Raw genomic sequence first — 16,075 nt, forward strand, 5'->3', positions numbered from 1 at the left:
AAGTGAATTACGCTTCTCAAACGTACAGTAGCAGCTTCACACACTTCCACGTGTCCCTGAAACCAGGAAGTGAGAATGAATAAACCGAAGAGACTCAGCAAACGGCTCGCCTGTCACTGTACCGCCTGCTGTCACCCGCGGGTTCCCCAATAACCCTCATTGATCCCCATTCATCAGCACGGTATTGTGTGAATACATCTGAATGTGAGCTGTTGTATAGTTTGTTTTGTTCTGATAGCTAAGAGATCTTACTTTATTCCTTCAGTCAGGTGACTTTCAAAGTTTTACTGTGTTGTATATCAGTGTAGTCAGTGTGTACCAGTGTAGGTAGAGTGAATTGAAGTAATCTCTTGGATGTTTTGGGGATCTTGGTGAGTTTTTAATGCTATGATGTGACATGCATTAATAAATGAAAGAGCTCCATTCATAGTGAAACAGGATTGTGCAGGTGGAGGTAAAGCCACGTAGTTCACGTACAGGTTGAATAGAACACACCCACATATCTGTTAACAATGAACCAGTAATTACAATAATTCACCTTTGTGTGTCTTTCTTTTCATCTGTGCTGAAGGCTCTCAACATGCCTCAGAAGATCTTGGTGACAGGAGGAGCTGGATACATTGGCAGCCACTGTGTTGTGGAGCTCATAGAGGCTGGTTATCACCCTGTGGTCATTGATAACTTCAGTAATGCTGTCAGAGGTAAACAGACTTCAATAATTCACACATAGTGAAGAAGACCCTTCTCAGTAAATCTCACTGCATTACAAAGAGCCTCAGATATATCCTGCACACAGTGAGCCCTTGTGTGGACTACATGTAATATTATTTGCTGGGTGAAGCAATGCACTCAGTAACTAAACTTTTTTTTTTAAAATATGAAATTTTAAATGTTATTAATAACATGCATTTAATTGTATATTTAATTTTATTTTAAAAAATGTATTTTATAAAAAAAAATGATAATTACGTTTTGCTTAAAGGGGTCATATAATGCGATTTCAATTTTTCCTTTCTCTTTGGAGTGTTACAAGCTCTTGGAGCATAAAGAAGATCTGTAAAGTTGCAAAGACTAAAGTCTCAAATCCAAAGAGTAGGGATGTAAAGATTCACTCAACTCATGATTCGATTCACTTCTCTTTTTTTTTTTTTTTACAAAATTAGATTTAAGACTAATTATAAATTAAATGTGTCCTTTTATTATTGCTTAGACAAAATAATGTACGTTTCTTTATGAAATTGAAATATAACACCATAATAATATATTAATATAGCACTTACATATTATTGCTCTTTTGTTGGTTTTGATTGCTTCTATTGTCCTCATTTGTTGGATAAAAGCGTTTGCTAAATAACAAAATTTAAATGTTATGTAAATGTAAATAACAAAACTAAATTAAAAATTTAAAACAATCACCAAATCAAATAAATAACACAAATCAAATAAATCTCTTCATATAAACAAACTAAGGCTTTGTCTGTGCTCTTTCCATGTAAAATTAGAGGCAACCACTGCATTTTAATCTTGATCCAAACAAAGATGCTGCATACATGCAACATGAGCAGTTTTTAAACTAAATTAGATTGTATAATTTCTAAATTTGAAGCAAAAACAGAATGGTTTGACTTCAGTTTTGTGAAACTATGCATAAAAAATATCTGCATGAAACAGAAACAGCAGAGAATTGAATGAGACGTAGATTCACTTTCTGCCAGCAGGTGGCGCTTAAAGCGTTTTCTTGGTTTCCGCTGTAAACAAAGCAGCGCTGCACCTATGAACTTTAATATGCAGGGCTCCAGTCTGCGACCATTTTTTCTGCCTGTGCGACTAAATTTTGTGTGCGGTCGCACCGTGTTGGTCAACTCATACGCGCTTCAATTTCTGTTGCATATGAGAAACATCAAAGGGCAAACGAAACTGAAAGCATAACGAAACGCGTGCAGCAAAAATGACGCGCATGTTGAGGAAACGATGAATGGTTTTCAAGCGAAAGTCAAGTAAAAGACCGCTTCTTAAACCAGAGAAGGTGAACATGCTGGTATTCTTGTGGGGGGAAAAACATGCAAGCACTGTCACCGTTAGTTTTACTTTTCTTTTTGTTTTCATTTTTGAAAAACTTATCTTTGCTGTTTACCTTAAGCTATGGAGGCGCTCTTTTATTTATTTATTTATTTATATTTTTGATTCCTCAGTGTTTGCTAAACGTTCTGTAATTTATTAGTCGGTATATAATACAGCATGTGGTGTGTGCCATGCCTCATCATTAGTTTTTGTTAATAAACGTTTTGTAAGCTAATATGTCATTGTATCTTACTGATTTATTGTTGTTGTGCTTTTTGATTAAGAGTAACAATGAATCCATCTTTTGTTTTAGTCTTAAAAAATGAAAGGTGTGTAGATGTTCGTGATACTACTGATGATAAAGAATGGGTTGAATATTAACAACTTTCGTTTCCATATAACTATAAACTATGATAAAAGTTCATCAGCATGCATTGAATAATCCCATGTTGTAGAGCAAAAAAATATATAAAATATTGCGACCAAATCATGTGCTCGTGCTGAGAAAGTTAGTTGCAAAAGAGCGACCAGTGGGAAGAATGAGTCTGGAGCCCTGATTTGCGTTATACAGAGGCAAGAGGAAAAGAAAAAATACCATCGAAAGAGTAAGTTCCCCTCAGACATACAGGAGTCCAGCCCGGAGTCGTCACATGTGGTTGCCGCAAGCCCACCTGCCTCCGCTCACTCAAACCCGCCGGCCGTTCCTCACTCTAGCTGCCGGCCTCTGCTCATTCTGTGATGCCGTGTGTGATGCTGTGTTTTGTTGTGAAAGCGAAACTACTTTGTTTGGTCTTCCAAAAGAGGACACGACTAGAAATCAGTGGTTAAGTTGTATTTACAACACTGTTCCAGTACAGTTCAACCCAAATATTCAGATGTGTGCAGCACATTTTATGGAGGACTGTTTCCTGATCCTGGGAGAGTAGACTACAATGCTGACTGTTCTGACTCAAAGACTGTAAGTACGTTTTTTTATATTTAAAGAATTTGCCACTGACGATTCAAACGTGAGCTTTGTGCAGTGTAGAGTAGCGCTTGTTGTTTGTCATTTCTCCGATCACAAAGGCAGACATGGTTTTATGTTTACGCGGCGCGATGCAATGTGTAAAAAGACAGTATAAGTCATTATAATCCTTCCCCACTGGATGCAACAAATGCCTCGTTTGTAATGGGATTTCATGTTTTTGTCTCGTCGCTCCGGCCGGGACACGGCATCAACAGTATGGTGAGGGGCGTAACATTTCCGTCACACGTTTGAGGTATTCGGCCAATCACAACGCACTGGATAGCTGGCCAATCAGAGCACACCTCGCTTTTCGGACCGATAAGCTTTTAAAAATCGACGCGTTTCAGAAAGGCGGGGCATAGAGGAGAAACAATAATGTACAGTATGTGGAAAATAATGTTTTTTTTTTTACCTTAAACCACAAACACATTACATTACACCAAATACACTAAATAATGTTAATTTTTAGCAACATCATATGACCCCTTTAAATATATTGTAGTAATATTGTTAATTTTGCTTTTAAATTAGGGATCAAAACTTTTAGATTTAAATTAATGTATCCTATTTTTTGTAGTTCTCTGTATTTTCTAATGTTTTTTGTTTTTATATATCTGTCATTCTTTGTGGATGTGTGTTTTGTTGAGGAGATGGTGATGTTCCAGAGAGCTTGCGAAGAATAGAGAAATTTCTGAATACTCCGATTGAGTTCCATGAGCTGGACCTTCTAGATAAAACTGGACTGGAGAAAATATTCAAAAAGGTAAAAATTAACATGCACTGTTTATATCCATTACTTGCTGTGTATAATGAAATCTAATCCTCTACATTGAGCCACAACATGTCTCCTGTTTTCTTCATATTGTAATACATGTGCATATATATACAGTATATATATATATATATATATATATATATAATTAATCATACATATATTAATATATATTATTATTATTGTTATTAATCATACATGTATTAATATACATACTTTTTTATTATTAGTTAGCCATAACATCTACTTTTTATTTTATATTATTTATATTTTCATATATTCTATTATGTATATTTTTATATAGGTTTTTTATTATTCAGCCACAACATGTCTGCTGTTTTTATTTTATTATTTAAAGGGGTCATATGATGCGATTTCAAGTTTTCCTTTCTCTTTGGAGTGTCACAAGCTGATTGTGCATAGATGAGATCCCTGAAGTTGCAAAGACTAAAGTCTCAAAACCAAAGAGATATTCTTTATCAAAGTTAAGACTCTGCCACGCCCCCCTAAAACGCCTCGTTCTAACACGCCCCCACATATCTATCTCACTATGTGGAAATATTAGCATAATGCCGCCCAAATGTTCACGCAAAGAAAGAAGGCGTGGTTTCAGTAACCGCAGTTAGTGTTGAAGCAGCCATGTCAGGGAGACGCTGTGTGTTTCTAGGCGAAAGCACAAGCACTTTATTTGGCCTTTCGAAAGTAGATGCATTTAGGAATCTTTAAGATTAATTTAAGCCAATCAGAGCAGACTGCGCTTGTCGGAAGGAGGGACTTTGTAGAAAACGAAGCGTTTGAGAGAGGCGGGCATAGAGGACTTACAATAATGTACAGTATTTGAAAAATAATGTGTTTTTTGAACATTAAAGCATGTCAACATATTCTATTACACCAAATACACAAAATAATGATCTTTAAAAAAGCATCATATGACCCCTTTAAAGTTTTATACTTTTCATCTGTTGTTTTTATTATTTATAATTTTCATATTTCATTTATTTTAATACAGCCACATTATGTCTGCTGTTTTTTTTTCCATTGTTTATTTATTTATATATATAACAGACATTTTCTTCACAAAAACTGACTCAAAGCCTGATTTCTGAACCGACCTGGTGAAATGTGTAATGGCGCCTTTTAGTGGTTAATGGAGTTGTTTGTTTCCTCTCTACTCTCTGTGTCCCAGCACTCCTTCTATGCAGTGATGCACTTTGCAGGACTGAAAGCTGTGGGTGAATCAGTAGAACAGCCTTTACGGTACTACAGAGTCAATCTCACAGGAACCATCAATCTACTGGAGGTAAGAAATGTGTCTAAATTGTAAAAATGTTTTTGCATGGATTGTCCTTATGCATGAATAATTTTTATGCATGGAGTATCTATATGAATCTTTGAGATGATTCTTGTAATGCAGATTCAGTACAGTTCGTAGTCTGTGTGTATGTGTGTTAGTGATTTCGGCTCTTAAGGAATGCCTTACTGTTTGTGGCCCTGTGTATGTGTCTGAATCAGGTGATGCAGTCTCATGGAGTGCGTAATCTGGTATTCAGCAGCTCCGCCACCGTTTATGGAGACCCCCAGAAACTCCCCATTGATGAGCAGCATCCAGTGGGTGGCTGCACAAACCCCTATGGCAAGACCAAGTACTTCATAGAGGAAATGATCAAGGACCAATGCACAGCAGAGAAGGTAGCTGACCGCTCTCTTATGACACTATTGACTCTGTTTGGCAGGTTTGTGACTGATAAAATATCTTGCAGGACTGGAATGCTGTGCTGCTCAGGTACTTCAATCCCATTGGTGCTCACATCTCAGGACAGATTGGTGAAGATCCACAGGGAATCCCAAACAACCTTCTGCCTTATGTTGCCCAGGTATCCCATTTGACCGCGCGCATGTGTGTGTGTGTGTGTCTGTGTCTGTGTCTGTGTATTGTAATGGATGTTGTTCTTTCTCACTGTGTATGGCAGGTGGCTATTGGCAGACGAAAACATCTGAATGTGTTTGGAAATAACTACAGCACGCCTGATGGAACAGGTGATGAGAGATGGTTTTCAGCATGCTGTTTCTGCCATAACTCTGCCAACTTTTTCATTTTATCTGTTCAATTTGTTTTCATTTTTGTTCGTTTTCTTTATTGTTAGTTTAAGTTGTTATTGTTAACTAGAACTATTAAAAATAGTTTTGGTTAATTGAAACAAAGCTGAAATAAAAAGATGAAAAACTCTACAAATTGGAAAATCGGTGTGTAATGTTGCTAACTGAAATAAGTTTAAGTTGAAGTACCAAACTTGCTAAGATTAAAGACTAAAACTGAGATGAAAATAAATCAAAGCTAAATAGAAATATAAAAAAATTAAAATAAATAAAATTAAAAATATATATATATATTGACGCCCAATCCCAATTCTATTTTATACCCCTTCCCCTATCCCTCCGCCTACCCCTTGCCCCTTGAAACAGAATGTCGAGCGGTAAGGCTGAAAATATTCCCCTAAGAAATGGGACACCACTACTACACAGTTGCATGTAATCATATGTCGTCAAAGAAAATGCACCGATGTTTATCACAAACTCAGACGTGCGGTAAAAGATAAGTTACCTGCCACCAGACTAGTATTTATGTTGTCAAATCAGCGGGTATGAATAAAATATGTTGTGGAACTATCGTGCAGTCAATAACATTAGCAAACTTTTATCATATTGGTTTTTTTACAAACGTTTTTTTCAGAGAACATAACCGTACATATGAACACAAGATTGAATGCAACATAAAACAAATGATTATTTGTTATTAAAATCCTTATATATGCCAACAAAATACTTTCATTTATGCTTGCCCGGGGTCAAAGAAAATGGACCGATGTTTATCACAAACTCAGACGTGTGGTAAAAGATAAGTTACCTGCCACCAGACTAGTATTTATGTTGTCAAATCAGCGGGTATGAATAAAATATGTTGTGGAACTATCGTGCAGTCAATAACATTAGCGATCTTTTATCATAGTGATTTTTACAAACCTTTTTTTCAGAGAACATAACCGTACATATGAACACAAGATTGAATGCAACATAAAACAAATGATTATTTGTTATTAAAATCCTTATATATGCCAACAAAATACTTTCATTTATGCTTGCCCGGGCAGCCATATTGCCGCATGCGGGGAAATTTATCATACCCCTTCGTTTGAAGTGAGGTCCCAAAAAAATCTTCGTTTGAAGGGCTATCTGGCCCTTTCCCTACCCCTACCCCTCCAGCCAAAAGAGAATTGAGACACCCCTACCCCTTCATGTGAACGCACGAAACAAAGGGGAAGGGGAAAGTGAAAGAGTAAGGGGTAGAATTGGGATTGGGCCTTAATCATATATTTTAATATAAATAATGCTAAAATAAAACTTGGTTTTCTTTTAGTTTTTTTTCATTTTCATTTTTTTTTTTTTTCTTTTAGTTTTCTAGTTTCAGTTTATTCCATTTTTATTTTAGTAGTTTATGTGCTAAATGGTATCATAAAAAAAATAAATGCCGTCTAATGTTTTTGCTATCCAGTGCCATTTTTATCAATAATGCAGGTGGGTTGTAAAGGTTACGTTTTATAATATACTGTCTCTAAAATTAATTTGTAGTATTATTTATTTTAGTTTAGTTTTGGAGTAATAAAAAATTTTATTTTCAGTTTTTTCCTAGTTATGTTGGTTTTTATTTCAGTTAACAAGAATTTTTCCATTTTCTTTTCAGTTTAGTTTTCAGTAACAAAAACAACACTTATTTATTTTTTTCTGGGTAGGTGTGAGAGACTACATCCATGTTGTTGACTTGGCGAAGGGGCACATTGCTGCCGTCGGGAAACTGAAGGACAACCGTGGGTGTAAAGTAAGACAATTTTTCATCTTCTTTAATGTACTATTTTTCACATCTTTTTTTTCTGTTTTACATTTCTGCCCTGGTCTCTGTGTAGGTTTATAACCTGGGCACAGGTACAGGCTACTCAGTGCTGCAGATGGTGAATGCCATGGAAAAAGCTTCAGGCCGAAAGGTGAGGCATAAACCTGCTGTGGTCCATATATATATGTATATGTGACCCTGGACCACAAAACCAGTCAATTTTACGGTAGAAAATTTACAAAATATTTTCATGGAACATGATCTTTACGATTTTTGGCATAAAAGAAAAATTGACAATTTTGACCCATACAATGTTTTTTTGGCTATTGCTACAAATATACCCCAGCGACTTGAGACTGGTTTTGTGATCCAGGGTCACATATTACCATTGTACTGACTATTTTGCTTTATTATTTTTTTTTTGTTTCATTCTGTTCTGATTTAGTGGTTTGTTCATATGTCAAGTACATGACTGTTTATATTATTTCCAAGTACAAATCGTAGAGAGAAAAAAAATTATTTCTTGTATCTAAGTATGCATAAGCATTTATATGTTAGCTGAAGAGTGTAAGCACTGGTTTCCAGGCATTGCTGTTTGGTAATGGAATGACTTGTATCTTGCTCAACTGGTTATGTCTGGGATGACGACACCTGTTTTTTCAAAATGAGGAAAGTGAGCAGACAGAAGAAATGTTTGAGAAACGGCTTGGGAAATTATCTTTGTTTGTTTGCAAAGAAATTCCACACCTTGAAATCACTGTTTGATTGCAGCTGTTTTAGATTTTGCTTCATACTGTAACCACATCATTTGAAAACGTTTGTAATCTTGTTGGCTGAATAAATTCTAAGGATCACGTTGCTGTCCATTGACTTTTGTATGTACACATAAAAGCCTTACAAGACTTTAAATAATAGTGGTATGTTGATTGTACTGTACATGAATGACTGAATAAGCAAGCAGAAAAGGGCTAATGGTTTAAACAACAGCAATTAAATGTTTTACAATTAATTAATATTGAGCTTTATTTTTTTATATAGGCTATACATTTTACAAAAAAGCTTTAAATATTCTAAAATGATCTTTGGTTTTTCAATGTGTTTAAGTCAAGGAAAAACCATCATCTTTCAAGTGCACACATTAGATTTACCAAAGGATCTTGACCTGAACTAAAGAAAGTTTATGATTATTGTAAAATCTATTTAACACACCACACCTTTACTATCTTCATCATAAAAATATTTTAATATATGCATAGCCTATATATATATATACACATATACACACTAAACAAAATTATAAACGCAACACTTTTGTTTTTGCCCCCATTTTTCATGAGCTGAACTCAAAGATCTAAGACTTTTTCTATGTACACAAAAGGCCTATTTCTCTGTGGCCAGCCTAAGGCACACCTGTGCAATAATCATGCTGTCTAATCAGCATCTTGATATGCCACACCTGTGAGGTGGATGGATTATCTCTGCAAAGGAGAAGTGCTCACTAACAGATTTAGACAGATTTGTGAACAATATTTGAGAGAAATAGGCCTTTTGTGTACATAGAAAATGTCTTAGATCTTTGAGTTCAGCTCATAAAGAATGGGGGCCAAATCAAAAGTGTTGCCATTATAATTTTGTTCAGTGTATATATATATATATACACACACACACACACACACACACAAATATTTTATTTAGCCTTTTATAAAATTGCGTTACGATGTTTATACTGGCATAAAAGTTTTTTCGGATTTGATATGGTTTTCAATGCTAGTATTTTTCCTCTGGTCCCAGATTGCCTATCAAATTGCTCCTCGACGAAGTGGGGATGTGGCCTCCTGCTATGCAGATCCAACTCTGGCGGAGAAAGAGCTGAGCTGGAAGGCTGAATACGACCTGGAGAGGATGTGTAAGTGTGAATTTAAATCGTTTTAATTCTGCAGTGTGCATAAGTAGAAAAGAGTGTAATGGGGTGTGAAGTACTGACAGCTCATGATTAATCGAAATGTTTCATCTAATCACACAGGTGAGGATCTATGGCGCTGGCAATCCCAGAACCCCACAGGATTCAGTAACGGAACACAGCCTTGAAACTGGATGAATGCAGAATGTTTCTTATGGAAAATAAGGGAATTGCACTCATGGCAATAAACATAGCCAAAGTAGGACCTTGAAGTCTTTTAATTTTTTAATAATTATATGTATAATCATTATATTACAAGAAACTTGAAGAAGCTAAACAAATGATTTTAGCACATTCAAAATCTTTCTCTTTTGTTTTCTCTTTTCCTCCAATTTCACGTCATCTCACTTTTATCAAGGTACACTGAATGGCTAATTTCTAATCCAGAAATATTTATACTTCCTTGTCAGTATGAAATAAAAATTATTTCACTTGTTTAGAAATAACTTGTGTTTGCTGTGTTCTCGTTTTATGTATGTCCATGCAGGTTCAACAGTTTTACAGTATTTTTTTCAGCATTGCACTGATTGTACATTTAACAAATCAGCATAACGTTTTTGTTTTTAACTTTTTTTTCTTATTAGACTCGACTGTATGTAACGAACATCGTGCCCTGCCAAATCAAAGGCGCTGTTTCCAATGAGACGAAAGGGTCAGCATAAGTGCTGAAAAACATACTAAAATGGGACATTTGTTCATGTTCAAGGTCAGAACCTGTGAATATAAATGTAGCGGGCTTGCTGTACGGGGGCGCGTGTGCTTTAAGCGGTTCTCCGGTCCCGGGCGCTCCGGACACCCACGTCAGCAAAACGTTTTTCCAGCACAAACGGGTTTCGGTCTTTCGGGCAAAGCAGGAAGTGAAAGCCGTTCGCCCTGATAACAAAAGCTGGAGAAATACATCCAAAGTAGGCAGAGAAATGGAGATGGTTTGTGAAAGTGGGACATGTCGACCGTACAGGAGTTCGGGTGACGCGGGGCATCTGTGAGTATTAGGCTATGTTTAAGAGATTGGGGAAACGGTGCCCGGGTAAAGAGGGTGGGCGACGGGGACCAGCACGAGGCTCGTCCGAACTCAGGTGATTTGAAACATGAAGATGCGATGAAGGTGTTTACAAAGCCGGGTGTTTTGCGGTTTAAAATCCAGTCTGGAGTGTTTCTAGCTGAGGTCGGTTCGGTGGGCGGCTCTCCACGGACGACAGGGCTCCCGTCAGAAACCACCCCACTGCCTCTTCTCTCTTATTTGACAGGTTTGATTCGTAATGTAAGAAATTATATGCCTGGTCAATGTTTAAATGTCCTTTTAGATAATCACAGGCGTGTGTGCGCGTTACCTCAGGTATTACTTTCTCCGGCGGGCGTTTTGCACATATAGGGCGCAGTGACTTTAATATTATAATTGACTTTTCTAGCGTTTTCTCTGTTGCTACGTTATGTCTTTATGTTAATTGGGTTGGTTATTTGTTTATTTCTATATGTCTTGCACGGTAACCCAGTTTTTGTATTTGTGTGCGCGTGCTGCAAGGGAACCAATGATAAGATATTTTAGCAGCAACAGCGTCGCCAATTTTTCCTTTATTGTAATATTTTTCATGTTTTAAACACGCGTTTCTCTTCTTTTCGCCATCTTTCTGTATTTATTTCTCCTTTTCTCTCTCCCTGTTTCTCTCCCTCGTTACCCGATGCGCAAAGTCGGGTGTTGCCCCTTCCACAGCGAATGTACATAATTGACAGATGTGTCATCCAATCAGAGCACAGTGGGCGGAGTTTATCTGCCTCTTCGTGAAATAAAATCGCTGCCATTACATCACACAAAGGCAAAGCACAACACTGGCACTGCACATACAAGCTGCAGGAATAATGTCAAACTGAATCATGAATAACAGTTAATTACTCATTCTTTCATAATTTTTCTGTTGTTGTTTTTTATTTTTAAGTTGTCCCACTTCCTTTTTTCAGGCCTGTTCACAAATGGACCAGTGCTGATATGTCAGCCATTCACCAGAGCTGTTTGCTAAAGCAGCTGGACCAGCAACGACAGCAGGAATTGTTCTGTGACTGCAGTGTGCTGGTGGAGGGTCAGATTTTCCGTGCACACCGTAACGTCCTGTACGGCAGCAGTGGATATTTCAGGATGTTGCTGTCTCAAGGAGCTAAAGACACTCTAGAGTCTGTAAATGCTTCTTTTGATGTCTTCAGCCCTGAGATCTTTGCCATCATCCTGGACTTCATTTACTCTGGTCAGCTGGAGCTCAATAGCTCTAATGTAATAGAAGTGATGTCAGCCGCTAGCTACCTGCAGATGAATGACGTCATTTCCTACTGCAAGGCCTTCATTAAATCTTTCCTTGAGATCAGCACAAAAGAGGACGATGAGAGTCGGTATTTGTGTCTGTCAGACAGCAGTCCACTTCAGGACAGACGTGAGAATGTCATCGATCCATCCAACATGTGTGACGAAAGCATGAGCTCTCAGACCGGACTCTGGGATCAAGCAGAGGAGGATCAGACACAGGAAGACTTCAGTGGAACAAGCCCACAGCCATCAGGGCTTCAGCAGAACTCTCCTCCACAGTCCAGTCTGGAGGGGCAAATGGAGGAGGAGCAGTTCAGCTCTGTGCTCTCTGAACGCAGAAGAAGAGGAAGCAGGAAAAGAACTGCCAGCATTCGCTTAGTAACAGAAGACACCTCTCTCATTGACCTGCAGGGGGTGGTATCACACTGCTCTCAGAAAGCAGACGAACTGTACGCCAACCTTCCGTCTATTGTTGGGGTAGTTGGGGTGTTTAATAAAGGTGAGCACAAACCTGCAGATATTGTGCATATATATTTTGGGGTCAGTAAGTTTTTATTTTATTGGTATTATTTTTTTGAATACTTATATTTAGCAATGCATTTAATTGATCAATAGTGACAGCAAAGATTTTTATGTTGTTACAAAAAAACAATTTCAAATACATTTTTAAACTTTACAACCATTAAAGAATCCTCGAAAAAGTATCAAAGTTTCCACAAAAATAGTAAGCAGCACAAATCTTTTCAACAATGAATTTCCAGAACTAATCAGAATGATTTAGGAAGAATTATGTGACACTGAAGACTGGAAAAATTGCTGCTGAAAAATTTGCTTTACAGCATTGCCATCACAGGAAGAAATTAAAAGTTTTCAATTGTAATATTGTACAATAATATTGTTTTCTTGTATTTTGATCAAATAAATTCAGTAAATTCAGCCTTCATATATATATATATATATATATATATATATATATATATATATATATACACACACATGCATGAGGATCAAGGGGGGGAAAACATTTATTAAAAATAATATTAAATGTAAAAAAAAATTTTCATCCTCCAGCAAGAATTTCTCTGCCTCCACAATAAAAGTGCTTAGACTAGATTTTCTATGTTCATATTGCACAAATCCAAATGGCATTTAGCTATAAAGAGCCATTCAAGGTCTTAAACAACAGCCAAAACTTTTACAGAAGTTAAAAATGCAAAACATTTCTCTTTTTTTCCCCTCGCTTATTCCTACTCGAACTCTCTTTTATAGTATGTTTTTGAACTTTCTAGGTAAACAAGATTTTTTTTATTTTAAATAGGCTTTCAAGTAGTCATTTGATGTGGTGATGCATGAAAGGGATCTGACAGTAAATGTCTGTCTCTCTCTGTCTCAGATTCCACTCCCTCTATGCGTTACAAATGTCCATTCTGCACGCACACAGTAAAGAGAAAGGCCGACTTGAAGCGTCACCTCCGCTGTCACACAGGTGAGCGTCCTTATCCCTGTCAGGCCTGCAGCAAACGTTTCACTCGCCTGGAACACCTGCGCAGCCATTTTGAGACGGTGAGAAACACACTCCGCTTCACACATGTCTGGTCCATTAACACCTCCACAGGCTGTACATCCACATGCTACTGTTGGTAATTAATTTATTTCTTGGACTTCCTGTGTGATCACATTAAGTCAGGGCTGAATTGAGTCAAATGTAATGGATGTGATTATACATAATTATACTTTTCTTCAGGCTGTCAAAAAAAACACAAACATTAATGTGATATCTAAAACATCCTGTTTTATCGCTTGTGTTCCACAGATCCATCAGGCCTGTAAGCTTGTGTGCCGGAAGTGCAAACGCCATGTAACTGAAGTCACTGGGCGAGTGGTATGTGAGGGAACCCGCAAATACAGGCTGTGTGACGTTTGCATTCAAGAGAGCGGCTACAGTGAGTTGATCACAGATGGGACTGATGGAAATGAGGAGAAGGAAGGCCTGTTGTTGGGTGTGGAAGAGGACATGAGTGAGAACAGGCAAATTGCATGGGTCATGGACGACGATGACCTCGCAGAAGATTCTGGGGCAGATCTCATAATCCAGGAAGTGGAGGACAGTGACGAGGAAGCCAGTGGAAAGTGATGACATGCTTGTGGTTGTGTGTGAAAGGGTGAATGGGCAAAAGCTGTCTTCCTGGCAGTTTAAGGCCTGTTAAAATTTCATAAGGGATATGATTGTGCGTTTTTGTACAAATAAAAACACTTTCTCATTGAAAATCTAAAGTATTGAAATATAACAGCTTTTATAAAAGTACAAGTATATTTCTGTAATTTAAAGTATATTTAGTTTATTTCAAAAAGGCATTTATGGGCAAAATGACAATATGGAAATTTAATTTAGATACATGACTGATACAATGGGACAGATTCTTCTGTAATTAAAAAAAACTGCAATGTTCTAGTTTCGACTTTAATTTTTCAAAGCAGTTTTAATTTTTCACATTAGATTACTACAACTTTAGTTAATGCCAAGGTTTACATTTATCATTTAATGAACTATGCTTCATGGAGTCCACGTGACCTGCTTTGTGTGATGTGTAACAGACTCATTTATTTATTTAAAACAAAACGAGTTACATTGTTACCAGTCATAGGCTCAACATAAACATTGTCTAAATAAAATATTGTATATATGAGTATATGTGTTTCTGTTTCACACTGGATATATCATCTTTGACATTTGTCTTATTTTAACATAAAATTATTTGTGTTTTGATTATTTGGACTAAAAATATATTTTATAAACATGCAGTTTTTGCATGAATCATCATTGGCATTTAAATAGGATAAAAAAGGGGGAATAAATTAACATAAAACTAATTTTATGCCAACATTTAACACAACCTTTTAGACACAACAAAAACATTCAGCTCTCAGAGCTGCGATGATTGACACAGAGAGAGAAATTGTTTATATTTATGTATGTATTTATAAATTAATACATTTTTTATTATGCAATTATGTAAAATAATAGGAAAAGGTATACAAAGAACGTGCATTTACCAATAAATGAACTTTTCCACGACATTCTACTTTATTGAGATGCACCTGTATATGACAGGGGTACAAATGTAAAACATTTAATTAACCAAATTAAAGTGACAGTGCTTCATAAATCTTTTTAGCTTTTTTGTTTCTAATATTGTGCAAAGTAGTACCGTATTGATTAATTTATTTTATAAATTGTTCACAATGTGGCTTAGCTTTACCCCATTTCTTTACATGAATATATTTTCCAAAGTAAAACAATTAATTGTGTAAGAAAATAAATTGTACTTTTAGAATCAATGGTATCTTGTACAAAAACAAAAAATTACTCCATACATTTGAATTTGTATTAATGTTCCAAACATCCTTCCAAACAGAAAAAAAGTTGCCGAGCTTCTCGAAATCTGATCCCGTATTATCGCGAGATCTAAATCCATATATATGAGCTTGTGACGTCATGGCGAATGGGGGCGTGTGATGATGGCGCTCGTGATGAGAGTTAGTCCAGGTCCTTTCGCTTTTGCTCGGGTTCACCGACCCGCTCTGCGCTCCGCTGCTGCCGGAATACTCAGATCCGTAAGTTCATGAACTGAATGTTACGTGGTTTGGATTTACCTAAATGAATTAATTGACGAATGACAATTCAATTCAGTTTTATGATTCACAGTTGAAATGATGTGTGTGTGTGTGTGTGTGTGTGTGTGTGTGTGTGTGTGTGTGTGTGTGTGTGTGTGTGTGTGTGTGTGTGAGAGAGAGATAGATATCTGACAGGTCAGTGTGTCTGCCACACAGTCATTCTCATTCCCAGAGAGGGTGAAGATTGTAGAGGTTGGACCTCGAGATGGACTTCAGAATGAGAAGGTGAAAAGTTTTCTGTAATTCTGAATTAACCTGCACCAACACCCAGCATGACAGCTCTGTGCAGTGTGGTTAAACACTTTTGTTTTAAGATTCCCAACTGTCAAACCCTGGTGACACAAAGTGAACAGTTATTTCACACACACACACACACACACACACACACACATACACACACACACACACACACACACACACAA

At 36.9% G+C, this 16,075-nt stretch overlaps 3 protein-coding genes across 7 annotated transcripts in view; all 3 read left to right on the top strand.

Annotated features, from left to right (window-relative positions):
- The first annotated feature begins 62 nt into the window (after positions 1-62).
- On the top strand, positions 63-10,115 carry LOC107583106 (UDP-glucose 4-epimerase-like). Of its 3 annotated transcripts, none has more exons than XM_016269212.1 (11): positions 63-204; positions 572-701; positions 3,715-3,830; positions 5,026-5,139; positions 5,352-5,528; positions 5,600-5,713; positions 5,810-5,876; positions 7,628-7,713; positions 7,799-7,876; positions 9,517-9,631; positions 9,749-10,115. In XM_016269212.1, the coding sequence occupies exons 2-11, from the start codon at positions 581-583 to the stop codon at positions 9,811-9,813; spliced, it is 1,053 nt and encodes a 350-aa protein (XP_016124698.1). In that variant the 5' UTR covers positions 63-204; positions 572-580; the 3' UTR covers positions 9,814-10,115. The 3 variants fall into 3 exon arrangements, with proteins under 3 accessions (XP_016124698.1, XP_016124688.1, XP_016124707.1); XM_016269202.1 differs by having other exon boundaries at positions 63-181; positions 9,749-10,114; XM_016269221.1 differs by having other exon boundaries at positions 63-181; positions 3,718-3,830; positions 9,749-10,112.
- A 289-nt stretch (positions 10,116-10,404) lies between these two features.
- LOC107583089 (zinc finger and BTB domain-containing protein 8A) lies at positions 10,405-14,624 on the top strand. Of its 2 annotated transcripts, none has more exons than XM_016269192.1 (4): positions 10,405-11,544; positions 11,642-12,477; positions 13,372-13,541; positions 13,792-14,624. In XM_016269192.1, coding segments are annotated over exons 1-4 (1,329 nt in total). In that variant the 5' UTR covers positions 10,405-11,542; the 3' UTR covers positions 14,113-14,624. The 2 variants fall into 2 exon arrangements, with proteins under 2 accessions (XP_016124678.1, XP_016124673.1); XM_016269187.1 differs by having other exon boundaries at positions 10,405-10,667.
- Positions 14,625-15,487: 863 nt separating this feature from the next.
- Positions 15,488-16,075, top strand: part of LOC107583121 (hydroxymethylglutaryl-CoA lyase, mitochondrial-like) — a 5,969-nt gene continuing 5,381 nt past the window's right edge. Inside the window, exons 1-2 of one of the 2 annotated variants that reach the window (XM_016269233.1) lie at positions 15,488-15,593; positions 15,789-15,878. In XM_016269233.1, coding sequence (XP_016124719.1) covers positions 15,495-15,593; positions 15,789-15,878 — 189 coding nt within the window. In that variant the 5' untranslated portion in view covers positions 15,488-15,494. The remainder of the gene's footprint in view (positions 15,594-15,788; positions 15,879-16,075) is intronic. The other variant, XM_016269242.1, reaches the window with a different exon arrangement.

This window comes from Sinocyclocheilus grahami, unplaced genomic scaffold (genome assembly GCF_001515645.1).
Source record: "Sinocyclocheilus grahami isolate Dianchi unplaced genomic scaffold, SAMN03320097.WGS_v1.1 scaffold4.1, whole genome shotgun sequence".
NCBI lineage: Eukaryota > Metazoa > Chordata > Actinopteri > Cypriniformes > Cyprinidae > Sinocyclocheilus > Sinocyclocheilus grahami.

What these genes read in the sequence shown, in the direction of transcription:
- LOC107583089 (XM_016269187.1), top strand. Translation starts at nt 10,603, where the DNA reads ATGGAGATGGTTTGTGAAAGTGGGACATGTCGACCGTACAGGAGTTCG. An exon ending in TCGGGTGACGCGGGGCATCT is followed by an intron (nt 10,668 to 11,641) that starts GTGAGTATTAGG and finishes TCCTTTTTTCAG; the next exon opens with GCCTGTTCACAAATGGACCA. An exon ending in AGTTGGGGTGTTTAATAAAG is followed by an intron (nt 12,478 to 13,371) that starts GTGAGCACAAAC and finishes TCTCTGTCTCAG; the next exon opens with ATTCCACTCCCTCTATGCGT.
- LOC107583106 (XM_016269212.1), top strand. Translation starts at nt 581, where the DNA reads ATGCCTCAGAAGATCTTGGTGACAGGAGGAGCTGGATACATTGGCAGC. An exon ending in TGGAGAAAATATTCAAAAAG is followed by an intron (nt 3,831 to 5,025) that starts GTAAAAATTAAC and finishes TCTGTGTCCCAG; the next exon opens with CACTCCTTCTATGCAGTGAT. An exon ending in CAGCACGCCTGATGGAACAG is followed by an intron (nt 5,877 to 7,627) that starts GTGATGAGAGAT and finishes TTTTCTGGGTAG; the next exon opens with GTGTGAGAGACTACATCCAT.